Source organism: Puma concolor, chromosome A3 (genome assembly GCF_028749965.1).
Source record: "Puma concolor isolate L17-30 chromosome A3, mPumCon1.1.hap2, whole genome shotgun sequence".
NCBI classification, from domain to species: Eukaryota; Metazoa; Chordata; class Mammalia; order Carnivora; family Felidae; genus Puma; species Puma concolor.
This window is the reverse complement of record NC_141669.1, coordinates 130,965,822-130,993,153: the sequence shown is the minus strand read 5'-3', so window position 1 is coordinate 130,993,153 and position 27,332 is coordinate 130,965,822. Positions and strand designations below refer to the sequence as shown.

General features: G+C 50.6%; 1 protein-coding gene and 1 long non-coding RNA gene across 4 annotated transcripts in view; one reads left to right on the top strand and one right to left on the bottom strand.

Annotated features, from left to right (window-relative positions):
- The window catches only part of ATP9A (ATPase phospholipid transporting 9A), a 131,436-nt gene that overhangs the window by 58,430 nt on the left and 45,674 nt on the right, over positions 1 to 27,332 (top strand). For all 3 annotated transcript variants that reach the window (XM_086702498.1, XM_086702499.1, XM_086702500.1), the window contains exons 8-14: positions 2,330 to 2,410; positions 3,200 to 3,275; positions 9,291 to 9,367; positions 11,234 to 11,394; positions 12,383 to 12,525; positions 13,474 to 13,586; positions 21,542 to 21,754. In XM_086702498.1, coding sequence (XP_086558624.1) covers positions 2,330 to 2,410; positions 3,200 to 3,275; positions 9,291 to 9,367; positions 11,234 to 11,394; positions 12,383 to 12,525; positions 13,474 to 13,586; positions 21,542 to 21,754 — 864 coding nt within the window. The remainder of the gene's footprint in view (positions 1 to 2,329; positions 2,411 to 3,199; positions 3,276 to 9,290; positions 9,368 to 11,233; positions 11,395 to 12,382; positions 12,526 to 13,473; positions 13,587 to 21,541; positions 21,755 to 27,332) is intronic.
- Positions 7,460 to 16,498, bottom strand: LOC147582812 (uncharacterized). The gene is made up of 3 exons (XR_015249542.1): positions 16,078 to 16,498; positions 15,130 to 15,565; positions 7,460 to 8,491 (listed from the first exon to the last, which is right to left on the bottom strand). It is a non-coding gene; the product is annotated as an uncharacterized LOC147582812 (long non-coding RNA).

Sequence of the window (27,332 nt, the reverse complement as noted above, 5' to 3'; positions counted from 1 at the left end):
CAGATGCCACTGGACCGAAGGGATCTGAATGGGGTGCAACAATTTAACAAAGTTGTAAGTTAGAAGAACCGTATGAAAAGATTACGTGGGCATTACGTGCCTATATTCTTGTTTAAAAAAAATTAAGGGAGCCTGGGTGGCTCAGCCGGTTAAGCATCCAACTCTTGATTTTGACTCAGGTTGAGCCCCGCATTGGGCTCCATGTTGACAGCATGGAGCCTGCTTGGGATTCTCTGTCTCCCCTCTCTCTCTGCCCCTCCACTGCTCTCTCGCTCTCTGTCTGTCTCAAAATAAGTAAATAAATGTTAAAAAAATTAAAGCATGTGGAAAGCCCTGGAGGAAAAAGCAAACAGTGTCGTTCATGGCCTCTACCCCACACCTGACCCGCTTCCCCCGGGGATCACGTGAACGCCGTAGTGATCTTTGCGGACCGTGGTCAGCACCCTTTCCTACAGATGTACAGCTGCAAACTTGTTGGAAGGGGGAGCTTTTACAAAGAAGGGATCCTACTGTATTTGCAATTCCACACCTTTACCCGCGCACTTTGGGTGTGCCTCAGGGCCTTTTCTTACCAGTGCATAGGGGCCACAGAACAAACACGCCTGCATACGGGGCCTCCTAGTGAGTTAGTAGAGGTCTCAGGCCCCACCTGAGGGGCCGGCCGGTAGCCTCCACCCCACTCCAGACCCCTGATGGCACGGGACGGGGTATTGTGGTCTGAAAACCTGTGGTATCAGGTCCTGACCACCTGATTGGAGATTTGTTTTCTAAATCTTTTACTGTAAAATACACACTAGATTTACCGTTTTATCATTTTAAAGTGTCCAGTTCGGTGGTGGTAAGCACTTTCACACTGTTGTGCAGCCGTCCCCACCATCCATCCCCAGGTCTCTTCATCCTGCAAAACTAAGACTCCACGCCCGTGAAACAAAAATTCCCCATCGCCCAGCCCCCGGCAGGCACACTCTACTTGCTGTCTCTATGACTTTGCCCTAGGGACCTCTTGTAAGTGGAGGCCTACAGTATCTGTCCTTTTGCGACTGGCTTTGCTTCCCTTAGCGAAAGGTCCCGAAGCTCCACCCACGTGGCGGCCTGTGTCGGAACTTCCTGTTTAAGGCTGGGCAACGTTCCGTCCTGTGTACGCACCGCATTTCGTTCGTCCGCGTCTCACGTATCCATTGATGGGCCCTTGGGTTTGTTGCCATCTTTTGGTAATTGTGAGTAATGATGCTATGGACGGGGCGCATGGTCTCTTCGAGACCCTGCTTTCGGTTCCCAGCAGGTGGCTTGCTATTCATGTGCTAATTCTGTGCCAGGGTTTCTGAGGACCTGCCATACTGCTTTCCACAGTGGCTGCACCATTTCACATTCCTACCAACGGTGCACAAGCTTCCAACGTCTCCGCATCCTCACCAACTCTGTTTTCTGTTTGTTTGTTTTTGATGTTCATTTATTTTTGAGAGAGCGAGAGACTGAGCAGGAGTGGAGGAGGAGTAGAGACAGAGAGCGAGAGACAGAGTCCGAAGCGGGCTCCAGGCTCCGAGCTGTCAGCACAGAGCCCGACACGGGGCTCGAAGTCACAGACCGCGAGATCATGACCTGAGCCAAAATCAGACACTTAACCGGCTGAGCCACATGGGTCCCCCACTTTTTCTGTTTTTTGAGAGTAGCCCTCTTAATGGGTGTGAGGTGTTCTTTTTTTGCTTTTCACCCCTCCGTCTTTTCCAGGGCTTTACACAGAGCAGGTGCCCAGTAGCCCCTTGTTGACTGAGCAAGTATTTTCTTTGGTACCAACAGCTCTTGTAAAGCACGGTGTAGCAAAACCAGTGTGGGAAACCAGTTTGGGAAACACTGGGTGTCCACAGATAAACAGGCATCTTCACAGCAGACTCTGTCAGGGTGTCTTGGGATATGGCAACTCCTAAGCTTCTTGACTAGAAACATTTTCTTCCTTCTTCCACCTGCCCTGTAATTTTGAGAGCCTGTTTGCTGTCTGAGAGCAACAGCTGCTTTTGAAAACTAGTGGGTGCCTCCCGAAATCTTCTCTAATTATGAACTTTTCAAAAAACAATTTTTATTTTACATTTATTTATTTTTGAGAGACAGAGAGAGACAGAGCACAAGTGGGGGAGGGGCAGAGAGAGAAGGAGACACAGAATCAGAATCCGGTTCCAAGCTCTGAGCTGTCAGCACAGGGCCCGACGCGGGGCTCGAACTCACAGACCGCGAGATCACCACCTGAGCCGAAGTCGGACGCTCAACCGACTGAGCCACCCAGGTGCCCCACGAACTTTGTTTTTAACTCCAAAACGTTACCTCTGTTGAACAGGACCTTCTTCAGATCCGATCCTATGTTTACGCAGAAGAACCCAATATCGACATTCACAACTTTGTGGGAACTTTTACCAGAGTAAGTAAGCCTCACTCACCACGGAATCCTGCCTTTATAGAGTTGTGCTGGTAACAGACCTGCAAAGAGGTGTTGACGGGTCTTTGTTAGGGAGCAGCTTTGCTCGGGGTGGGGGTGAAATTCCCTTAAGAAGCACCCCCCTCTCCCACCCTGGCCTTGAAAGCTGACATAGTGTTTCTCAATGAGATTGGCCCAGCTGGATTTTCTTCCAGCCTCTGACCAGCTAGAATTACCTGACAACTTAGAGCCGAGCATTGTTACGATTAATGTTAAGGCTCTGAAAGCACTCTTTCTGTCCCCCTCAGATGCATCCGTGACCCCTTCCACTCGCACAAGCCCCGTCTGCCTACGTTACAAGTTTTAAGCCACGTCCCAACTTTTCAGAATAGAAATTAAATTTGGGCTGAAATGCTGTGAAGAATCTGGGACAGGAGATTTGTAGACTCCAAATTAAATCCATGGTCTCCTTCTGGAAGCTGTAGGGCTGGCCAGCAGAGGGCTGTTTCTGTTCGATTGGCTTCTGCATTCTATTTCTAGCCTTGTACGACATTTCTTCAGCGTTAGGAGCCTGTCCGGCTTCAGTCACAAACCACCCTTTTCACCTATCACTGTGGGATGAAAACGCCCAGGAGGGTGGCTTGTGAGCTCGGCCCTTCTCTCCTGGCTGAGCTGCAGGCATCCGAATAGGGGTCCTCCTCACTTCCTGTCTTGGGAGGAGCCAGCTGGAAACAGCCTGTGGATTCTGCCCAAACCTTGGTAGATAAATGCGTGTCCGTTGGCCTTTTCCAGGAGGACAGCGACCCTCCGATCAGCGAGAGCTTGAGCATAGAGAACACTCTCTGGGCCGGCACTGTCATCGCGTCGGGTAAGGGTGCCCTTGTTGAGGAATGTGTTAGCAATTTGAAAAGGAAAGAAAATCCTTTTGTATAATTAGAATAATCATCTGTCAGTTGGGAAAATTAGTCGTGGTCAGATGGTGTTTTCCACTTGCTCGCGCCCCTCCAGGGAATCAAACTGACGTCTAATTGGCCCTCGGACACTTGCGGACGTCTGTGAGAATCTGCTGTGCCAGTGGACTTCTCTGCAGCGTCCGCTCTGGGAATGGCCCTTAATTGCCTCCCGAGATTGACATTCTAATCTGTACCAGAAACTGGGGCAACCTGGGCGTTCTGGCCGGAAGTTGTGTCCGTGGGGGCTGCGGGGCTGGCCCCGCCCGTCCAGGGGCCGTGGTGCCCAGGCAAAGGCCATGGGCCTGAGTTGGAGCCTTGGTGTTGAAAACACCAAGATGCCGTGGAAATTGGTGCCTTTTAGTTTTGTGAACACTGGGATGAAACTGGGCAGAAGGGGCTCCAGGGGCTGAGGTGTCTGCGGTGGCCGCAGTTGACCTTAGTGGGGTGCCTCTGATCTGTCGGGCACTTTGTTGAGCCCTTTATGTGCATTACACACTTCACTTAACCCTCCCAACGTTACCGTGAGGGAAGGTGCCGGTATCATTCCCATTCTGCAGATGAGGAAACCACGGCTCAGTGAGGTTAGTAATTTGCCCAAGGTCACACCGCAGGTAAAAGGCAAAGCGGAGGCTTGAACCCAGGCACTTTGCTCCAGAAGCAGAACTTACGGTGCAGCTGTCCTTACTGTATTACGTATGTTACGTAATAGTATCCACTGTTATTAATGTATGATTGTACTGCTGGCAACTTTCTGTCTTTGCTGTTTGCTGGAGTCTGGCTTTTTCCCTCTTCACGCACATGTCCCTCCCGCCAGCCTGTTTTCTTCCCTTTGATGCTGCCTGTGGCTCTTCAGTACAGCAGATGCTTGGTCAGGGTCCTCTGCGGCAAGGCCTGTGGATGACGAGCACAGACCAGCACAGGGTACACACGGGGCTGCTAGTTCACCCTCCGCAGGGGCTCCGCTTAACGCAAACGGGCAGAGTTGAGCGCTCCCTTGAGGTCCTCCGACCTTTTCCTTTTCCGCTGCCTGCCCGTATTGACGGCGTGATCCGGGATGTCTCAAATCCTCCTGATGACTAACCAAGTGAGGAATGGGTCCCTGAGTTTCAGCGTGGCCACTGGGCACTGCCGGCCATACCTTGGCCAGGCCCGAAGCCACGCCCACACCCGAGGCCACGCCTGCATCCCCGCCCACACCCATGGCCACGCCCACCAGGCCCTGCAGGAGCCCCTTCCCCTTCAGACTCTGCCCTCTGGCCTCTCCCCTCCCGCTTGTCCACGCATCTCTCAGAACTGGTTTACTCTTCCTTCCCAGTTCTCCACTTTGAAGTCACTTATTAACAAGTAATTATTTTCTATTTTAAAAGTTTAATTAATTAACTCTAGAGAGCGAGTGTGAGTGGGCGGGAGGGACAGAGGGGAGGGGGAGAGTGAGCCTTCAACAAGCTCCAGGCTCAGCCCAGAGCCCAACCCGGGGCTTGATCCCACGATCTGAACTGAAATCAAGAGTTGGTCACTCAATTGACTGAGCCACCCAGGCGCCCCTAAAGGATTTTTAAGGTTGTATTTTTTTTTTTTTTAAATTTTTTTTTTTCAACGTTTATTTATTTTTGGGACAGAGAGAGACAGAGCATGAGCGGGGGAGGGGCAGAGAGAGAGGGAGACACAGAATCGGAAACAGGCTCCAGGCTCTGAGCCATCAGCTCAGAGCCTGACGCGGGGCTCGAACTCCCGGACCGCGAGATTGTGACCTGGCTGAAGTCGGACGCTTAACCGACTGCGCCACCCAGGCGCCCCTTTAAGGTTGTATTTTAAGTCCAGTCTCCTCCCCAACGTGGGGCTCGAACTCACGACCCCAAGATCAAGAGTCGCGTGCTCTATACCAACTGAGCCAGCCAGGCGCCCCCAAAAGGCTTTGATCAAGCACCTCTATGTAATGCGGCCATGCTCTGTTGCTAGGCCCTGGTGCTGTGGTAGCATTCCAGAAGATTCTTGTCTCCACCCTTGTGGTGTTTCTAGTTTACTCTAAACTTCATACAGATTATGATTTTGAGGTGGAGGGTCTGAGGTGGAAAAGGCTTCTCAGCCTTAATCTCAGAGATGAACAGCAGTAAGTTTTACTTACCAGGCTCTTTATTTACAGAGTGTTTTGCTGTCATTCTCTTGTTTTGGTCTCACGGCATTAAATGAGGATTTAATGGAATAAAGAGGAATTGAGTCTCAGAGAGGCTAAGCAACTTGCCTAAGGTCACACAGCCTAGGAGGTCATCTCCCAGAAGGCAGAGAGTGGAAAGCAAGTTGGGACCTTGAAAAGGGGAGAAAAAAATTTCAGACCGTTTGTGAGTGGTGCTGTAGGAACAGAGAGAGCAGTGATTTCAACGATCCGGTAGCAGCACCTGCCAAGCCCTTCAGCGGGCGCAGGTTTTCGAGTGAGTCTGAGAAGCCGGACGTTTACTGTTTCTTTAGCTGGCCTCAGTTTCCCCTGCTTCTCAGTGAGTAGTTCTCTGACTACGTTGTGGTTCTAATGTGAGGTTACATACGAGCCACTTCCTTCCTGGTGCTCAACTCAAGAAACAGCCGTCCTTAATGACCTTGATTAGATGAGATTTTACTTTTCTGTTCTCTGTAGAGTCTAACTCCTGTGTTTTGGTCATTCTGCTCTTATCACTTGAAAGTTTAAAAAAAAATAAAAAAGAAAACTTGCCAGGCAGCATGTAGGGTCCAGTGACATTGGCCGGCATCAATCTGTAGAGGATGCAGTTGCCACGGTAACCCGCCACCGGGCCACTCGGCTGAGGAGTCACTGGGGTGAGACACGGAAGGGACGGCGGGGGGGAGGCCTGGGGCCTTGGCAGAGCAGGTGGCCCGGCTGTGTCATGGAGCCCGGTTCTTCCCAGACTCTCCAGTCCGTTGTGCCGCTGCCTCCCCCGACCCCAGCCTGGCGGGTTGATCGTGGCCACCGTGTGACCCACATGCAGTCACGCCACGTGCCCCTCGCCCCAAGGCTTGGCGGGACACGTCCTTTGGTCGCATGCTTGAATGTTGCAGCAGCATCTAACTGCTGTAGACGTTTCTGAAGGCTTGCGCTCAGGGGGGTAGCATTTGTCCTGTCACAGATGGGGAACAAAGGGGTCACAGAGCAGCGTTGACCCCAGGACCGCGCTGTCGTGGAGAGTTAGGAAGAACTCCATGTGAAAGCCGACCGCAGCGGTGTGACTTGGGGAAAGAAACCAGCTGGCCAAACGGGGGCGCGTCTGACTCCGCGGATGGATGGCAGAGGGTGACAGTGTGGAGGGTCAGGAGAGCTGACAGCACAGGAAGTGGGGGTCAGGCGTGGGGGGTGGAGGGGCTCTCTGGTCGGAAAGTCTTGAAGGGCTTGATTGGGCCCCGTGGGGACCAGGATGAGCCGAGGGCCTCCCCTGGCTGAAGCGAGTGCCTGTGCTTCACACCTGCTGGTAGTACAGTGGCAGACGCGGACCCAGTGTCACCACATCTTCTGATGTTCCGCGAGAAGCCAGAATTCTTAATTTCTTTTTTTTATGTTTTTTTATTTTATTTTATTTTTTAACGTTTATTTATTTTTGAGACAGAGACAGAGCATGAACGGGGGAGGGTCACAGAGAGAGGGAGACACAGAATCCGAAACAGGCTCCAGGCTCCGAGCTGTCAGCACAGAGCCCGACGCGGGGCTCCAACTCACGGACCGCGAGATCACGATCTGAGCCAAAGTCGGCCGCTTAACCGACTGAGCCACCCAGGCGCCCCTCTTTTTTTTTATGTTTTTATTTATGTTTCAGAGAGAGAGAGAGAGAGAGAGAGAGAACGAAAAGAACAAATGGGGGAGGGGCAGAGAGAGAGAGAGAGAGAGAACGAATGGGGGAGGGGCAGAGAGAGAGGAGACAGAATCCGAAGCAGGCTCCAGGCCCTGAGCTGTCAACACAGAGCCCGACACGGGGCTTGAACTCGTGAACTGCAAGAGCATGACCTGAGCTGAAGTCGGACGCTTAACCGACCGAGACACCCAGGCGCCCCTTAATTTTTTTTGCATGAAAACTCCTGTATTTCAAAGTTGGCAATGAATTCAGAACCTTTGTTTATTTAGGTTTATTTATTTGTTTTGAGAGAGATGGAGAGGGAGGGGCAGAGAGAGAATTCCAAGCAGGCTCTGTGCTATCTGCATAGGGCCCGAAGCAGGGCTCGAACTCCCGAACCGCAAGATCGCAACCTGAGCCGAAATCAAGAGTCGGACGCTTACCCGACTGAGCCCCCAGGCGCCTCGAATCCAAAACCTTTAAAGTGCTGTACAGACCAGCACAGGTCTGTGGTTTCTCTCTGGGTGACAGTGGCCGGCCTTTGGATCTTGTGGAGGTGGTTTTGGTCTTTAGCACAGGCGGAGGGTGGGTGGGGGGAGGCCATTTTCAGCGGCCTTGGGAGGCACTGAGGTCGGCTGGCGCCAGCGGGGGACCCGTTCAGAGGCCCTAGTTGTTAGGACCCTCTCGGACCCTGGACGTCGGTGACTGAGACCCACCGCCTCTGTGCAGGAGTGGGTGCAGTGGCTGCGTGGCCACCCCTAGTCTAACTGTCTCCGCGGCCGCAGGCCTGCGTCACTGGAGCCTGCCATCTGCCAGGGAGTCTCCAGGGAGCTCTCCCCGGCCTGCCATCTGCTGAGCCTTCCTGGAAGGGAACCGCATCGTGTGCATTAAGCTTGGAAGGGGGACTTCGGCATCTCCTCCCAGGGCTTTGTCCCGGGGACACAGTCCCTGTGCTTCACCTGGGCTCGGGCCCTTCCACCAACTCTGTTTGAGGCTCTCTGAGGCTTTGCATGTCCCTCTGAGGGAGGCGAGTTCGGATGTTCCGGCAGAGACTAGGTTGCTTGTGCTCCTGGGAATCTTCCCTGAAGGTTTGGCAGGGCTGGTCCCTTCTCAGGGTTCGAGCTTCCGCTCAGGTGTCCTCAACTCAGAGACTGCTTCGCTGACCACCCGGCACGGACCCGCAGCCTTCTCCGGCCTCCCTTCCTGTTCTTCTGCCTGGACTTCACCATGGCCCCTGCCGCTGTCCGTGACTACCTGTTTCTCGTTTGCTCTCTCGCTGCCTGTCTTCCCCACCGTGTTGAGAGTCGTCACGGCATACCCTGAAAAGGGCAGACAGTGGTACATTTTTAATCTTGCCAGTTTCACCCCAAAACACGTTGTCCCAACGTACGCTCCAGCCAACCGCATGTGCGGCAGAACCCATTTCTCCGCCTCTCGGCTGACCCTGGATGTTCCCAAGCTGTGGAATTTCTGTTGCTGTGATAGGGATTGAAATGGCTTAGTTTGCATTTCTTTGATGATTCACAAAGTTGAGCATCTTTTCTAATGTCAGCTAGCCTTTGATATTCCTCCTATAAATTGTTGACTTCCAGAAAGCGCGGTATGGGGGGGGGGTGAGAGGGAGCAGGGGAGTTCTCAGGAAAGAATTGTCTTGTGGACAGACATTCCCCCCCTCCCCCCCAGTAGTCTCGTTAAGACACAGCGTCTGAAAGGAATCGGACTCAGCGGGAAGAATATGCTCTAATAAGAAGAGTGTGTATTTGAACTTCTATCATTGTTTATGAAGATAGGAATGTTCTAGGCACCTCTGGAGACCTCTGAGGGCACAGGCACAAAGGACAGACCTCCACTCCCCCCAGGCTGCTGGGCCGCACAGACCAGCACTGAGCAGCGGACCTTATGGCAACGGTGCAAGTGCTCTGTATCTTTGCCGTGACTGTTGAGCACTTGAACCTGGCGAACGTGGAGTGAGAATGGGCAGCTGTATTTCACATACTACTTTCAATTGCATTTAAATCTAAACGGCTTCATGTGGCCACTAGCTACCATACTGGTCAGTGTGGGCATAGATCATCGTCTTTGTTAACGGCCCTTTGCATTATGCTTTCCTGATTTTAGGTACCGTTGTGGGTGTTGTTCTGTACACGGGCAGAGAACTCCGGAGTGTCATGAATACCTCAAATCCTCGAAGTAAGGTGTGTATGTGGTCCTAAGATGCATCTCCTTGTCAGAACTTTTTGACTTGATGTATCTTGATGATTGGTGTTGGCTGGGTGAGGGGCTAGATTTTGGCTTTTTATGTTTATTTATTTTTGAGAGAGAGAGAGAGAGCGAGCATGAGCACGGGAGGTGGAGAGAGAGGGGGACAGAGGATCCAAAGCGGACCCCATTGTGGCAGCAGAGAGCCTGATGCAGGGCTCAAACTCACGGTCTGTGAGACCGCGACCTGAGCTGAAGTCGGACGCTCAACTGACCGAGCCACCCAGGCGCGCCCCCGAGGAGCTAGATTTAAAGACAGTAGGGTCGCCTGGGTGGCTCGGTCAGTTGAGCGTCCGACCTCAGCTCAGGTCACGATCTCGTGGTTCGTGGGTTCGAGCCTCGCGTTGGGCTCTGTGCTGACCGCTCGGAGCCTGGAGCCCGCTTCCCATTCTGTGTCTCCCTCTCTCTCTGCTCCTCTCCTGCTCATGCTCTTTCTCTCTCAAAACTAAATAAACATTTAAAAAAATTAAAAATCAAGGTAGGAACACCTAACAGTGTTATTTCATTTATACAAACTTACCGCCTTTTCATATACGGGTGTGTGTGTGTGTGTGTGTGTGTGTGTGTTTATGTACCTACAGACGCGTTCATGTAACACATAAGCAGGTATGCGTATGTATGTATGTGAATTCATAAAAATGTTAAAGCTCGTAGGTTAAAAGTGTTGAGCACCTACCGTGTGCTGTGTGTTCTCCATTCTTCACCCACATCCCACTTGACCCTCACCCCAGCCTCTGAGCCCAGGCACTTCCACGGGCTCACCTGAGCCGAGCGGTGGCCTTGAGAAGCACCGCGTTCGGCCGAGCCGCACAGCGAGGAGGGGGCAGCCTCGGGTTCCCCCACCCCGCTGACGGCCGGCTGTGGCAAACGTGGTCCACGGTGCCCTCTGCCCGGTGGTGGCCCCGTTGTCGCTTCTTTCGCACCGTGACTTGCCCTCCCAGCCCGGCCCCTCCTCCAGTTTCGAGGAGCCAGAAAGTACAGAACGATTTCCTCTGTCGACACCGTGAACGAATGCCACTCACCGTCATGACTGTCCTTACAGCCGGAAGGCCGTTTGTTTGATGTTTCAGCCTTACCCTGGGCCACGTTTCTGTGAAGTTCTGGCTTTGCTGTGCCAGTTACGTTTTTGTTAACATACACATTAGCGTAAACACGCAGTTGGTAAGATCCTCGTGTTCAGCAATACAGCCCTTAAACGTCAGGTGCCCCCGGTGTGTGTGTCCTGAACTCAGGCAGCGCTGGATCAGCGTGTGGTGCGGATCTAAGAGGTGGGGGCGGATGGCAGAGGTCATGCCACACAGAGCGCCACCAAATGCAGCGGTAACCTGCTTATGTTTGCAAGTCCCCATCTTCTTTTTTTCTTTTTTAAGTTTATTTTTGAGAGAGAGAGAGTCTGTGCACGACTGGGGGAGGGGCAGAGAGAGAGAGGGAGAGAGAGAATCCCAAGCAGGCTCTGAGCTGTCAGCACAGAGCCCGACGCGGGGCTCGATCCCCCGAACCGTGAGATCATGACCCGAGCCACAGTCAAGAGTCGGTTGCTTAACCGACTGAGCCACCCGGGTGCCCCAAGTCTAACTCTTCTTAATCGTTAAAAAAAAAAAAAATTGAAATCCAAATTCTTTGAGGTTCTTTGGACGTCTGTTAGGAAGTCCAGCCCACAGAGCCTGGTATTCTCAACCAAAGGTTCCGGGGGCTGATGGGTCCTACCGACTCACCGGGGTGGAGGTGTTCTTGAGTGGAGGACCAGTTCTCCGGGTAGTGGACCTGCATCCACTAGCTCTCCTTTGTGCCTTGTCCCGCAGATTGGCCTGTTTGACCTGGAAGTGAATTGCCTCACCAAGATCCTCTTTGGTGCTTTGGTGGTGGTGTCGCTCGTCATGGTTGCCCTTCAGCACTTTGCCGGTCGTTGGTACCTACAGATCATCCGCTTCCTCCTCTTGTTCTCCAACATCATTCCCATCAGGTAAGCAGAGGACGAGCCATGACATTGTCTTCTCTTTCCTCGTGGTCCCTTTGAAGAACGATGACCGGGAACTGTCAGGGTCAAGGATGTGAGCCGTGCTCTGTGGCTGTAGCATCAGGAGGGAGGGCGCCTTCCTCCCTGAAGCATCCTTTCCTGAATCAGTCTCTGCTCGGAAGATCTTGCCTTGCCTGCTTTATGCCAGGGATACCGCTCAGAGTCCTGTCTCCTCTGCCGGCTCAAGAGGTTGGGAGTGGCTGCTGGGAGTGCTGCGTTGAGACGGGTCCTGAGTCCGGGCTCAAAGGGGACCACAACAGGGATGAACCCTGAAGGCACTGTGCCGAGGGAAACCAGCCGGTCCCCAAAGGACAAATCTGTGCGATTCTCCTCCTGTGGGCTCCCTAGAGCAGTCAAATTCAGGGAGACGGAGAGTAGATTGGTGGGTTCCAGGGGCTGGAGAAAGGGGAGAACGGGGCGTTGTTTCATGGGTATGGAATTACAGTTTGGGAAGATAGAAAGTTCTGGAGACGGATGGTGGGTGACGGTGGTACAACAGGCTGATCATACTTGATGCCGCTGAGCTGTGCACGGACTGGTTTCAGTAGTAAACTTGTTAACGTAGATTTTGCCACAAGTTAGAGCAGCACATTATCAAAATACGTTGGCTCAGAGGACCAGTAATTAGGAAAAAAAAAAAAAAGGACTAAGACAACTACCGTTTCAGTATTTTAAAAGCATTTAAAGTTTTCAGTGTCTTATCTTAGTCCAAAATAGAAGCGCTTCACAAAAGTGAAAACTTGGGTGGTGAGTTATCTGAGAGCGGTGTTGACTCTTGTCAGATGTGGGGATTCAGCCGAAGACGCGCGTCTGTAGGCAGGGGTTCCAGATGTTGTAGCCCAGGTGCGTGTTAAGAGTCCTCGCCATCTGCAGAGACCCTAGGAACCTCGCAGATGTGCTGTTATTAACCTGTTTGCTCTGGTCTTCTGACTAGTCTGCGTGTCAACCTGGACATGGGCAAGATCGTGTACAGCTGGGTGATTCGGAGGGACTCGAAAATCCCCGGGACCGTGGTTCGTTCCAGCACGATCCCCGAGCAGCTGGGGAGGATTTCCTACTTGCTCACAGACAAGACAGGTGAGCTGTTTCCTGGGCCTTCTGAGGCTTCTGGGTGAGGCGGGTGCCTGGATTCTTTCTGGAGGTGTTAGAGATGGTGCCCCTGGACCTTTGGATGAGGGCTGATTATTTGGTGACGGTGACCGTGATGGTCGTCACCATCGTCAAGCAGCAAAGCCTTACACGGTACTAATTACGCACGGGGTGCTCTTCTGGGTGTTCATTTATACTTGTTTAGTTAATCCTCCACCTAATCTTGTGGGCATTTTTATCCCCATTTTACAGACGAGGAAATGAGGCACAGGGAGGTTTACTGCCTTGTCAGAAGCGCAGGGCGACAGAGCAGGCAGTCTGGCTTCAGGCCCTCGTAACCACACCCCAAAATACTTTGCAATTTAATATCAGAGTGACTAAGAGCAAGGCCGGGGGCATGGCGATACCTGGGCTTAAGCTTCATCTCTACCATTTGGCGGCCGTGGGACAAGAGAGCGTCCGTTACAAAGGTCTGGGGTGGCTCACCAAATCAGAGAGAAATTAGGTTTCAGGAGGGAGCAGAACCAGAGAATTTCTGGGTACGTTAGCAGGTCTCTGTAGGACTCCATCACTGGGGTGAACTTGATTCTGTTCGTCTTCTGTCCAGGTATCTGTCTGCTCGAGGTTCAGATGCCTTCAGCATAGAATCTAGTGCACGTCCTGGGCCACCATCCTGGCCGATGGAATGAGTCAGACACCCTGACCAGCCCAGGGAGGGACGGTGGTCGTGTCCCCATGGAACCCCAGGATGCTGTTTCAAAAGAAAAGGAATTAGGTTCTGGGCAGGCCACATAACACAGAGGTCTGCCCCGCGGGGGCAGTGTGGAGGCCAGCGCAAACACCTAGCAGTAAACTCTCAGGAAACGGCAGCCGTGGTGATGGTGAACGACAGCCCCAGGATGTGGGCACAGTTACTCGATTTGTCTTGTGTTTCAGGAACGCTTACCCAGAATGAGATGGTTTTCAAACGGCTCCACCTGGGCACCGTGGCCTATGGCCTCGACTCCATGGACGAAGTACAGAGCCACATTTTTAGCATTTATACCCAGGTAAACCCTTCTGTTTTGACACTTGAAACAGTTCCTTTGCATTTATTAACACTTGTGTTGAGCTGTCGTTCGTAACACTGTCCAGTTCGCCCATTTGGAGTGTGCCCTTCAGTGGTTTTTGGTTTATTTATAGTTTCGTCTTCATCACCCAGGAGAGAAATCACATCCCTGTTCGCCGTCATTCCCGCTCTCCCCCACCCCCACCTCGTCTTCCAAACCCATGGTGACCTTCGGTCCTTTGTGTTTTGGATGAAATTGCCGTTGAGGGGCGCCCGGGTGGCTCAGTCGGTTGGGCGTCCGACTTCAGCTCAGGTCATGATCTCACGGTTTGTGAGTTCGAGCCCCGTGTCGGGCTCTGTGCCGACCGCTCGGAGCCTGGATGGAGCCTGTTTCGGATTCTGTGTCTCCCTCTCTCTCTGCCCCTCCCCAGCTTCCACTCTGTCTCTCTCAAAAATAAATACATGTTAAAGAAAAATTAAAAACAGAAAAAAAGAAACTGCAGTTGAGACTTCCCCCATCTACCTCCTTCCCAGAGTTAACCTGCTCTACGGAAACGCTTACGGCTCTTAGGAAAAACCTAAGAGAAACTTGTTTGCCAGAAATAGCTTTGAGAGCCTCCTGGTTCGTGTCACTTCCTGTTCCTGGTCAGGAGCCAACGCAGCGGGAATGAGCCACCTGCTCCTGAAACAGTGTCACCGACCAGCTTCCGTGTCAACCCCGCGACCGCGTGCGGGAGAGTAGCCTGTCAGAGACGGCCTTCCGCTCTGCTGCTGCTCCCACATTTTTTCCCACAGAGCTTTTCAAAATCGATCCTTTTTTCACAGAAAGGTATTGCTAACATTCCTTAAAAGTCACACCAGTGGCTCCCACCTCGGCTCCTCGGAATTGCTGCTGACGTTTTAAATACAAAATGGAACAAAAACAAGGAATACCCGAGAGATTCTGATGTGTTATGATTAGGGGAGGGCTGGGCTGCTGTGTGTGTGTGTGTGTGTGTGTGTGTGTGTGTGTGTGTGTGTGTGTAATTAAAAAAAATTTTAATGTTTATTTTTGAGAGAGAGAGAGACTGAGTGGGGGAGGTGCAGAGAGAGGGAGACACCGAATCTGAAGCAGGTTCCAGGCTCTGAGCCATCAGCACAGAGCCCGATGCGGGGCTCAAACCCATGGACCATGAGATCATGACCTGAGCCGAAGTCAGACACCCAACCAACTGAGCCACCCGGGCGCCCCTGGGTTTCTGTGTTTTAATCTTAAAATGAGGGGGCGCCTGGCTGGCGCAGTCAGTTGAGCATCCGACTCTTGATTTTGGCTCAGGTCACGATCTCATGGTTCGTGGGTTCGAGCCCCGGGTTGGGCCCTGTGCTAACAGGGTGGATCCTGCTTGGGATTCTCTCTCTCTCCCTGTCTCTCTGCTTCTCCCCTGCTTGTGCTCACTCACTCTCTCTCTCAAAAATAAATAAACTTAAAAAAAAAAACAAAACATAAGATGACATACCAACAGATGCCTTGGTAATTCTGAGACACATCAGGGCTAAGTGCTTACCCGCAGGTACATGTTGTGGCTCTTGTTTGGAGAGAAGAAAGAGGCCCTGTTTTACTTAAATTTGTCAAAATAGATGATGATTTTGTTGTCAGAAATCCAGTTAGAAATGTGCAGGAAGTATTTCTCTACAGGGGTTAAAGGTGGAATCCATGAGTACTGCATGGCACAGTTCTACTGGGCATTTAATTTTCCAGGACATTAGCTGGTAGGCATGCCTGGGTTTCCAGGTTATCTCCTAAAAACGGCAGAGCAGGAGATGCAGCTGGGAAGTGGGAGTGGGTTTTAAATGGAGGACAGTTAATTGGATTTATGTAACGTTCTCCTGTACAGTCAGTGGTGAAACTCCTGTAGTTTCTTCGAGGCTCCCCGTGTGGGCATTTGTGGCTTGTCTCCAAACGGATCCATGGACCATTTTCAAAGATGTACTTTAGGATTCCTAAAAAATCACGAGGACTCTGTTGGACAGGAAGGAAAGGCCACAGCCAACCCCCGTTCCTGCCCCTCTCTCTGACCTGTCTTCCTCTGTGGCACCGGTGCCCCCAGGGCTCTGTCCCAGCTCCTGTACCTCCGTCCTAGGCGGTCCCTTCCCCGCCCCCCCCGGCTTCCATTGCTCTGCAGATACTGGTGTTCCCCCTCGCTGTCTGCACCCCAGCCTTTCTCACTCGCTAGAGCGAAATTCCGCTCTCCCTTGCTCGGCTGTCTACAGTCTCCCTCCCGACCCCCCCGCACGGTTTTCCTGCTTCTCCTCTTGCTCAGGGGTCCCCCTTGTACCGTCAGCTCCCTCTTGGGGCTGAGACTTGCACGTGGTCCAGGCGTGGCCTTCATGCCCACCCTCCTCCCTCCCCCCCCCCCTTCAGACGGAAGGGACTCTTCCGTCTGAACCATCGGCCCCCAAATGCCTTCCGGGCCCCACCCGAGGGGGTCCACCGTGTGGGATCTCACGCTTACCAGCGCCTGGGCGGACACCCCTGCCTCTCCAGCCCCCTTCTCAGCACTGCTGGCCGGCTGATGATTACACTACACAGCTTCACGGTCACGGTGCGTGTCCCCCGGCAGGAGATACAGCCTGGCGCATTTCGGTGGTGCTTTTATGAGCTTGTGGTATTTACAGAAACCATCCCTTCTCGGGGATATTTGCGTAGCTCAGCTTTTATGGTCCATTTTCACCTTAGCACAGATAGCACTCATAGTAAAGTGTTAAAAGGCAGAAAACGACGCGTCTTAACCATGAACTCTACCCCACACCCCTTCCTTAGCGGAAGCTCGTGAATTGATTTGCCTGTCCTGGCCTTGGATTTAAAATGCCTGGGTGTTATAGGGTTAGGTTGTCTGGAGACTGGAGTGAGCTCAGAATAACAGTACCCGCCCACCTCAGCGAGGTGTGTCCTTTCTTTTCTCATGACATCTAAAAATCCTGCAGTGAGCACACAAATACTTTTGTGATGGGGTTATGGAGGCTTTCCCGGGTTTTTAAAACAGCCATAAAATTCAGCTATGTTGTGTCCCTTTCAGTAACTTTGTTAGTAAGTTTACAGAGTTGTGGAACTATAACTAAATTAGATCACTACAACCCAATTTTAGAATATACCCACCACCCGAAAAGATTCTCCTGAGCCCATTACAGTCACTGACTTAAATTTAGAGTTGGATAATGGGATTTTTGTGCCAGTGTTTCACGAAGCCCAGTATTTGGAGCAACTGGGTCAGATCACTTGGGACAGAATCTCTAAACATAAAACTTGTAACAAGTGAGCCTTCCAAACAACAGCAGTGTTTGAAAACAGCTACTATGAATCTGAAGTTTCCCCTTATTTTTCAGAACATCAATAACTCACGGACCGCGAGATCGTGACCTGAGCTGAAGTCGGCCGCCCAACCGACTGAGCCACCCAGGCGCCCCTTTATCTTTTTTTTAAAGTTTATTTTTGAGAGACAGAAACAGAGTGTGAGTGGGGGAGGGGCAGAGAGAGAGAGAGAGACAGACAGATAGACGGACAGACAGACAGAATCAGAAGCAGGCTCTAGGCTCTGAGCCGTTGGCAGAGTTCTACACAGGGCTCGAACTCATGAACTGCAAGATCATGACCTGAGCCGAAGAGTGACGCTTAACCAACTGAGCCACCCAGACGCCCCTAGGATACATTTTGTTGCTGCAGAAGAAATAAAGAATGTAGATAGGCATGAAGAAAAAACATAGATTTACACTGCCAAACTGTTCCTCTGCTTTTGCGTGTCTGGAGGGAGGTATGTTTTGTTTCTGTGTATGTTTCTTTTTCCTTCTCAACACGAAGCCGTCATACTTTCCTAATTCTTTTTAACTAGAGCGGAGCATCAGAATTGTGTGTAAGGTTTAGAAAATCTCCCTCTGTATCTATATCTATGCTTGGGCCTTACTGCATTCTTTAGGTATAGGAGGCCCAAACATACATATTTCTTAACATCTTTATTGGTTATTCTGAGAAGCGTTTCCAGTTAAGAACCACTGTTAGAATATCACTATCAAACTTTTCTTCACACACACACACACACACACACACACACACACACACACACACACACACACGCACGAGCCAACTTAACTTTTTTTCACTCGTGTCAGTGATTATGATAATTTTAATGGTTTTCTAACAGGGCCAGGACTAGGGTAAGGAGACTGAGGTTTTCCCCCAAGGAGCAAAACTTAATGAGATGCCGGAAAAAACCCGCAACAACCCCAAACACAGCAGTCAAGATAAATCCTATGGTGATGCGATATTTAAAAAATTCAGGCAGGGGGCGCCTGGGTGGCGCAGTCGGTTAAGCGTCCAATTTCGGCCAGGTCACCATCTCGCGGTCCGTGAGTTCGAGCCCCACGTCAGGCTCTGGGCTGATGGCTCAGAGCCTGGAGCCTGTTTCCGATTCTGTGTCTCCCTCTCTCTCTGCCCCTCCCCCGTTCATGCTCTGTCTCTCTCTGTCCCAAAAAAAATAAATAAACGTTGAAAAAAAATTAAAAAAAAAAAATTCAGGCAGAAGTCCGTGATGAACACAGTTCTGCAGTTTGGAATCGATGGGATCCAGCTCTGGATTAGCACGGTGAAGTCTCCCCTCCCGCACCCTAGTCCAGGCCCTGGCTTTGTACCCCGGTTCTCAGCCCTGGCACAGTGACGTATCGGGCCGGATCGTTCTTCGTTGTGTGAGCTGTGCGTCGCGGGATGGTCAGCAGCGCCCTTGGCCTCTACCATCCAGGTGTCTGTAGCACCCCCTCCCCCAGCTGTGACAACCAAGAGTATCTCCGGACACTGCCCCGTGGCGGGGGGAGGGGCGGAAGTGCCCATGTTGCGAACCCCGGTGTTCTGTGGGGTTCAGTTTCAACAAGTTGAAAAGCGCTGCCTGTGTCGTGCTGGAGGATGTCTGTGGAGCGGTAAACGTTGTGGTTATTCAGCCGCTTAATCATCCTGTGCCTCCGTGGACTCATCTGGAAGTAGTGGGTGTGAGCCTGTCTCTGTGGGGGTGGCCCTTTGAGGTTAATGAGCTCTCAGCTTTGAGCTTTATTTGGGGAGCGAAGCAGGGCTGTCGAAACAGGACTCCTTCCTCTTTGATGTGAGTGTATTTTTACCAGTGGCGGCCCATTCCTAGTATCCGTGAGTATTACGCATGCTCGTAAGTGGTGACGTTTTCATTGCATTTCAGAAAGAAAAGGGATGCTTGTGGTGACTCAGCATTGAGTTTTTGCATTAATCTCTCCTCCGGTACAGAGACTGGAGTTCTCGCTGGGGCGCGTCCCTGCCATGGATCGATAACGAGAAATGGAGGTCTATGGTTCATTTTCACCTCTGCGTCTTGTGTGTTGGCTGGGATATGTCAAATGACCTCGAAGCATTATGTGGTGCGAGGTTCCCACCCGAGGGCCGGGGCCAGGGGCCCTTGGACGTGGGGGTCTTGACTCCTCCTCTAGCTTCTGACCTCATGTGGAGCTGTGCTGTGCCCCTTCCACGAGAGGACCTGTGGTTTCTCCCCAGGGCGAAAAGAGCTGTAACCAGCCTCTGTGGATACCACATCTGTTTTTATTTTCCCCTGGTATTTTTTAAGTAAGGAGAAATGTGTGTGGGTTAAAGGGCCTGTGGGGAGGAGGCTGGAGATAAACACTGTACGACGTGAAACTCTTCCATATGGGCAACGTGAGGGTGTTTGAAGACCGGGCCCTAATACGAATGGGGAAGCTGGCGGAGCCCCTGGGAATTCCCAGCACCTTAACGATCTACGTGGATTGCCATTTTTGGTGTGTGGATGAGCCTTTTCTTTGAGAATTAAAAGCCAGTTTCAGAATCGGCAATTCTAATTCCTCCTCCCTGAGTCATCTTGGTTGGAAAGGGGGGTAACTGTTGATTGGGGAGAGAGACAAACGAACGTGGGGACATTACACCAATCCCTGTGGTGTTGGTTGGGGCCAGTCAGCCTCGCCTTCTGACTTGTTGTCAGATGGTGCCCTGGTCTGGAAGTGAGGTCTTTGCAGAGACCTGAGCGGCCGTGTTTCTCTCTCTGCCTCGCTCTAGACTGGTTTCCCCTGGGATGCAAAACCCCAAAGCTCTGTGCCAGCCCACATTTGGAATACTGCTGGAAGCGTGTGACTTCTGCAGATGTGACATCAGATTGCTTGTAAAATCCAGAGGTTTGCGAAGGATGCCCTTGGCTCGTCCATTCCTTCAAACCCGCTGTCCGCAAACCTTGCCGGCCAAAGCGATGGCTCGCTCAGAGGTCTTGCTGTTGCCCCTGATGTTAGATAATAATTTGGTCCAGGTGCTGAGGAATGTGGGCAAAATGAAGACGCGTGTCTGTGGCTAGAACATAAATCACAGAGCTCAGAGAGAACGTTCTGGATTTGGCCTTTCCAGTGGAGAGGACCTTTCTGTAAATCTTCAGTCCTTGTTATAATTTTAGAGGTAAATTCTTTATAATTAAAAGCACTTGGCAAATAACGATTCATTTAAACTGGAGTTCTGATTCATTACCCTAATTATCGTAACCATGCAGTGCCCTTTGGCCTGGAAGTGAAACTCGTGTCCTCTTGGCACCAAAGGTTAACAGAGCAGGAAGCCGGAGCACTGTGTGTGCCTGTATGACCAGAATAATTTAGTAATTGTCTAATTACCTGAGGAGTCTAATGCCACCGCTAAAAATAGTATTAAAAAATTAAATGAAAGTCGTTTCTTCTCATCTGTTCTCTATTTTGGGCAACCACGTGTTCACGGGTAGAAGACGGGATTCATTCGAAAGGATCGGGTCCCTTCTCTTCTGCTGGATGAAATACGTTTCTAATGGACCGTGGGCTCCAGTCGCTCCCGAAACTTCTCTGACTTCCCGGGCTCAGCCGTGGAGCAAGACTATGTTGCAGGGGTTCTTTTCGTCCCAAACTGTGATGTAAAACCCAGAACTGCTGTCGGCCAATTTGATATTTATTTCTTCCTGGAAATAGAAAAAAAAAAAAAATCCTGTCCGGGCAAGATGTGCCACTGTCACCTTAGCAACACAAAGTTGTTCATTTGCTCCTCAAATACCGGTGCGTGCCAGGCGCTGCCGTGGGCCCTAGGGTTGCGGTGACAGACAACACACACATGGACGAGTTCCGTTCTCACGGCTTAACGGGAGAGTCGTCAGGTCAACAAGTCGGTTTTAGCCGGAACACGACATCCCGCATTGCAGCGTGGAAGCATGACTTCTGGCAGGAAGATAAGCTGGGGCTCTTGTGGAGGACCTCTCTGAGGATGCGACATTTTAATCGCGACCTTCAGTGATGAGATGGAGTGAGCCAGCCCTGCTGAGATCTGGGAAATGATGTGCCCGGCAGAGGGCAAGGCAGGTGCAAAGGCCCTGAGGCAGGAAGGAGCGTGGCACTGTTCAGAGAACAGGAAGGCCAGTGTGGCTGGAGCAGAGAGGAGGACGAGGAACGTGGCAAGAAGGGAGGTTACAGAGGTGGGCAGGGGCTGACCAGGTAGGCTCCACGGACCTTGGGAGGGCATCTGAGGTCTGTAGAATACGGAGCACAGGACAGCCCCTGCAATAGAGAATCATCCTCCCCATGTGTCGGTAGCGCCCAGCTTGAGAAGACCTGACCTCACCGGCCTCGCCTGCAGCGCAGTGGGGGCTTCGCTCTGTCAGAGGCCCTGACGCCACCGAAAGGAAGACGGATTCACTTGTTCACGGGTAGAATGACCCTCATCCCCTGAATTGTAATTTTTTCCTCCGTTTTGCTGTAAATGATTGGGCTCCTGAAAATTACTTGCCGTTGAGCGCAGTGTCACTGCAGATGTCGTCTGAGCGCTGTGCATCGAAGCCACGCGAAGAAAAGCAGTGTCTCCACATGGTTGCCCTTCCACACATTCTAGACCCTTCTGTGTCTCCAGTCATCCTCCTTGTTCTTTTGTCTTTCCTGTAGCAATCCCAGGACCCGCCTGCTCAGAAGGGCCCCACGCTCACCACCAAGGTGCGGCGGACCATGAGTAGCCGTGTGCACGAGGCCGTGAAGGCCATCGCCCTCTGTCACAACGTGACTCCCGTGTATGAGTCCAACGGCGCGACCGACCAGGCCGAGGCTGAGAAGCGCTATGAAGACTCCTGCCGCGTGTACCAGGCCTCCAGCCCGGACGAGGTAAGCCGCCGGCAGGCGTGGCGAGGCGCCGAGAGACGCCGTGCGCCTCTGTTCCACACGCCGGGCGTGGGGTTCCCCGGGGAGCCACCCATGAGCAGACACGAGCCAGGGTGACGCAGCCCTGCCAGGGAAACACACTTTCACAAGCGTGCAGAACTTCCTTCCCCCTAGAGGAAACACTCTTCGGACTTAAGATATGTCCCAAACGTGGGGCGCCCGGGGGGCTCGGTCGGTTGAGCGTCCGACTTCGGCTCAGGTCATGATCTCACGGTCCGTGAGTTCGAGCCCCGCGTTGGGCTCTGTGCTGACAGCTCAGAGCCTGGAGCCTGCTTCGGATTCTGTGTCTCCCTCTCTCTCTGCCCCCCCCCCCACCCACCCCATCTCTATCTATCTCAAAACTGAATAGACATTAAAAATTTTTTTTTAAAAATCAATGAGGATACTCAGGGTACTTCATTAAAAAAAAGAAGAAGAAGAAGAAGAAAAAGATCCATCCCAAGTGCACAAATAGCAAAGAGGTGTTGTTTGTGATTCAGATGGCCAGCACATAAGGGTCCCGTTTAATCCACATCTTCCCTTTTTTAAAAACATCAGCCTTATTAAGATACAATCCACATGCCATACAATTACCCATTTAGCATTTAGTATCCTCGCGGCCTGAGGCCTCCATTACACAATCAGGGGGAGAACGTTTTTATCACCCTTAAAGGAGGCACTCCATCCCGTATCTTCTCCTGACTCCTGTCCCCCCCCCCAACCCCCCCGCCCCCACCCCCGCCCCCGCCAAGCTCGCTCTCTCCGGATTTGCTGAGTCTGGACGTTTCACACAAATGGAAATTTACAGTATGTGACACGTGTGTTTGGCTTCTCTCACTTAGCGTTTGTTTTCAAGACGCATCCATGCAATGGTACGTCTCAGCCCTTCATGCCTCTCTGTGCACGAATAATGGTCCATCGTGTGGATAGTGCTACATTTTGTGTATCCGTTTGTCAGTGGATGGACTTTCGGATTGCTTCTTTTTTTCTTTTATTCTTTTGCCGCTGCGGACCTTTGTTTCACAAGTGTTTGGTGTATCTTTGGAGAATCTTCATTTCTCTTGGCGTATCTTTAGGAGTAGGACTGCCGGGCTGTATGGTCAAAACTACATGTTTGACCTTTTCGAAACTGCCACACTGCTCTCTAAAGGGGCTACATTATTTTGCATCCCCACCAACCACGTGTAAGGGTTCCAATTTCCCTCCTTCTTTGCCATCATGTGTCCTTGTCGGGCCTTTTGATTCTGGCCATCCTAGGGAGCGTGAAGTGAAATCTCCCTCGGGGTTTTCATTTGCATTTCCTTGATGGCCACTAAGGCTGAGCAGCTTTTCCTGTGCTTCTAGGCTATTTGTGTATCTTCTCTCCAGTGTCCTTTGCCCCCTTTTACTTATGTGTCTTGTTGTTGTTGAGTTGAAAGAGGTTTTTTTGTATATTCTAGACCAGAGTCTCTTATGGGATATATGATTTGCAAGCAATTTCTCCTATTACGAAGGCTGTCTTTGTACTTTCATGATGGCGTCCTTTGAAACACTAAAGCGTTCTGATGAAGTTTCGTCAGCCACATCGTTGTTTATACGTAAGCACATTATTTTGCTAGGACCACAAGGACTCATCTGATTCCATGTTCAAGAGCAGAGAGTCTCGTAGCATGGCTGATACTTATTTTTTGTAACAAGCCCCTAATTGCTTTTCCTCCTGGGGTCTCATATGATGGGAGCACTCTGCATACGTGTAGCAGAGAACTTGGCCAGTATGAAACTAATATATTCTTTGCCTTCCTGACGTGAGTATGATTCAGGCATAGGGAACATTCTGGTCTTTTTTCCTTCTCCCTCCTTCCCTTCCAGAAAACTTGTACTCTGATTATGAAAGCCATTACATTTCAGGATAGAAAATTTGGACACTTCAGACAACTATAAGAAGAAACTGGGTCACTTGCAGTCTCGTTCTTAGAAGATGACAATAGGCAACTTTCCTTGAGCATCTGATACCCGTCAGATCACATTTGAAGTGCTTTCTGTGTATTATCTTAGTTAATCTTTCTAGCAACTAAGAGGTACTTTTATTATCTCGATTTTCAGAAGAGAAACATCCAGGACAGAGAGGTTAAACATTTAGCCTAAAGTCACCTGGATTTTTTTTTTTTAAACTTTTTATTCTGGAAATAATTTCAGACTTACAAAAAAAGTTGTAGAACTAGTACTTAGAATTCCCCTTTTACCAAAACTTCACTCAGATTCCTCCAATGTTAGCCTTTTTCTACCTGTGCTTTATCAGTCTCTCTCACCTTCGAAGAGTCAGCTGCCGACATGATCCTTATTTGCCTTTTTTTTTAAGTTTATTTATTTTTGAGAGAGAGAGCAGGGGAGGAGGGGCAGAAAGAGAGAGAGAGAGAGAGAGACAGAGAGAGAGAGACCCCCCAGGCAGGTTCTGCACTGCAGTGTGGAGCCCAGTGTGGGGCTTGAACCCACGAACCCTGAGATCGTGACCTGAGCCGAAGTTAGACGCTTAACCAACTCAGCCACCCAGGCGCCCCCAATCTTTTTTTGCTTTTAAGTGTTTAATTTTTTTTTCCTAAAAAACAAGGACATTCATCAGAATCAGAAATTAACATTGCTACAGTACAATTCTCTGTCCTGCAGGGGTTATTGAAATGTCATCAGTTGTCCCAGGACTTAGCTTCTACTTATTTCACGAAAAAAAAAAAAAAGAAAAAAAAAAAAAAAGAATCCCCCTTCTCCCCCAACCCCCACCATCAGAATCCAACCCAGGAACACACACTGCATTCTGCTGTCACACCTCTCGTCTCCTTAAATCTGGAACAGCTCCTCGGCTTTCCTGGACTTCCATGGCCTTGACGCTTGTGAGCAATACAGGCGATTATCTTGTAGAACGTTCCTTAGTTTGGGTCTGACACTTAGTTACGGGGCAGGCTCTGTGTCTGTGTCGTTGCCGCTGTCCTCAGTGCGCGTTGTAAGGAGGCGTGTGCTGTTGGCCTGTCCTGCTCTCAGAGATGCTAACGCGGCAAAGTTTCCCTTCCCCTTGCTGATTCATCGTATTGCGGCAGCCCCCTGAGTGACAGGGCCAGGGTTTTCACCCAGGGGACGTCTTGTCAGAACCTATACTCTTAGTCATTTTACTAAGTTATTTTCTACAGGCCACTAAGAAGTTTTTGATGTGTGCTCTTCCAGTATCTTTTTTCTTTTTTAATATTTTATTTCTGAGGGATCTCTGCATCCACTATGGGGCTCGAACTCACCACCCTGAGATCAAGAGTCGCACGCTTCACTGGCTGAGCCAGCCGGGCACCCCAATATCTTTTCATATGTTTTTAACTGAAAAGGGAATTTTAGCATAGAGTTTCATACCCTCTGTTTTAAACTTGATATTTCATCATCCCTCCTTCCCAAATTTTTGAATAGTCTTAAAGACAGCTTTTTATAATTATGTGTATGTACCCCAATACCTTTTTTTTAAATGTTTTTATTTATTTATTTTTATTAAAAAAAATTTTTTTTTTAACGTTTATTTATTTTTGAGACAGAGAGAGAGCATGAACGGGGGAGGGTCAGAGAGAGGGAGGCACAGAATCTGAAACGGGCTCCAGGCTCCGAGCTGTCAGCACAGAGCCCGACGCGGGGCTCGAACTCACAGACCGCAAGATCATGACCTGAGCCGAAGTCGGCCGCTTAACCTACTGAGCCACCCAGGCGCCCCAATGTTTTTATTTATTTTTGAGACAGCGTGAGCCGGGGAGAGGCAGAGAGAGAGAGAGGGAGACACAGAATCGGAAGCAGGCTACAGACTCTGAGGTGTCAGCACAGAGCCTGACGGGGGGCTCGAACTCACAAACTGTGAGATCATGACCCTAGCTGAAGTCGGACGCTTGACCGACTGAGCCACCCAAGTGCCTCCTAGAATCATTTTTAAACCATCTTACTCTTCCCTCGGCGTTACAAAGGCTTCCGATTGTTTTTGTTGTTCATTTTAGGGAGGGACGGGGCTTCTCTGGTAAATGAAGTGTTTCGAAGGTCCAGACTAATTGGAGAACATCGGTGAGCCTGGTGCTTGATGGCGTTTGGGGAGGGGCAGGGTTACCACAACGAGAACCTGTTCCAAACTTCAAAAATTAAAGGACTTTCGGATGTGGCTTTCCCTGTCCAGTAGCTTCTTTCTCCTTCTTGGGGGCACTGGATTGTGGCTCCTGGAAGGCGACCCCTTGTGGTCTGCTTGGTGTTTATGGAACAGCACAACTGTGCACCCAGTTCATCCGTGACCACTGACATTTGAACCAGATTTCCAGGGGTGAAGGATGTTGCAACCCTTGGCCAGATTCTGAGATGGGCCTTGTGTGTAGAGCGAGGGAAAGTGGGAGGAGGACGGATATGGATGATCCGACCCATTTCTTCAGACTTGTGCTGTAATAACCAAAACCTTCAGATCTGTCATCCTCTCTCCACCGAACTTAGTCTATTTGATCTTGCTTTTCCATCTGGAGCTGGGAGACACTATCCCTGGATAGATGTCTCAGAGGGCCAGATTCTGGGTAGTTATGGGCGGAGGACCAGTAGCTTGGAGGGGGTTTAATGGGACTGGCATTTGAACAAGTTTCAGAAATGACGATCTGATCAGTACCGTTCCCTGTGAGCTCCTAATTTTGGCTATTGATCGGCACGCGTACGGGAGGCCTTCAACGCCTGTCCCAGGCTCCTGGTTCCCACCCAACTTTGATATATTTGGTTTAGGGCCGGGCAGAGTTTTTCCATGAGGGTTAATCTTCCACAGAATGCTTTGTGCTTCTCTGCTCCTGTTCATAAATTCCACTCAGATTCAGATTTCTCTTGTTTTTCTAAGATTCCGAGTAGTGATTGAAAAAAAAGAAAAAAAAGAGGTATTTTCTTTTGGTCTTTTGTGTCTCCACAGAGGTCACTGTCCCCCCGCCCCCCCCAGCTTTATTTATTATCGTATAGTTATTTCGCGTTTATGGCAGATTATGTGAAAATACAGATAAAGTAAAAAGCAAACTGTCGTCCTACTAACTAAAGGTGTAACTGCTATTAATATTTCACTGACCTGCCTTCCAAACTGTTTCAAAAGATGCAGTGTGCATCTTCCGAAAATACAAATCTCTGTGTATAAATACACCAGGTGGCAGAAAGGAGGCTAAATCTAGTTCCAGCAAAATCTTTCAGAAGGCTGTACTGTTTCTAAATCCCTGTGGGATTCCGCATCGACTTGGCCGCGTCTAGAATCCCACCTTTGAAATCCTAGATCGATAAAACATCGCTGGTCCAGGCAAGGTCACGTGTACGGAATCCACATAGAGACCAGCATTCGTTTTACTTCGGAGCCTGCCTGAATAATTTCTACCAGTTGGGGTAGGATTCATTTCCTGTAACAGAAAGCAGGATTTCCTGGATTTGTTTCCTGTGCGCATTCTACTTTGGAAGGCTTGCCGTGTCTTTATTCAGCTATTGATTACAGCCCGAGGGGCGCTGGGCCCTGCCTGCCACCATGCAGTAACTCCCAGCGGAAATGAAC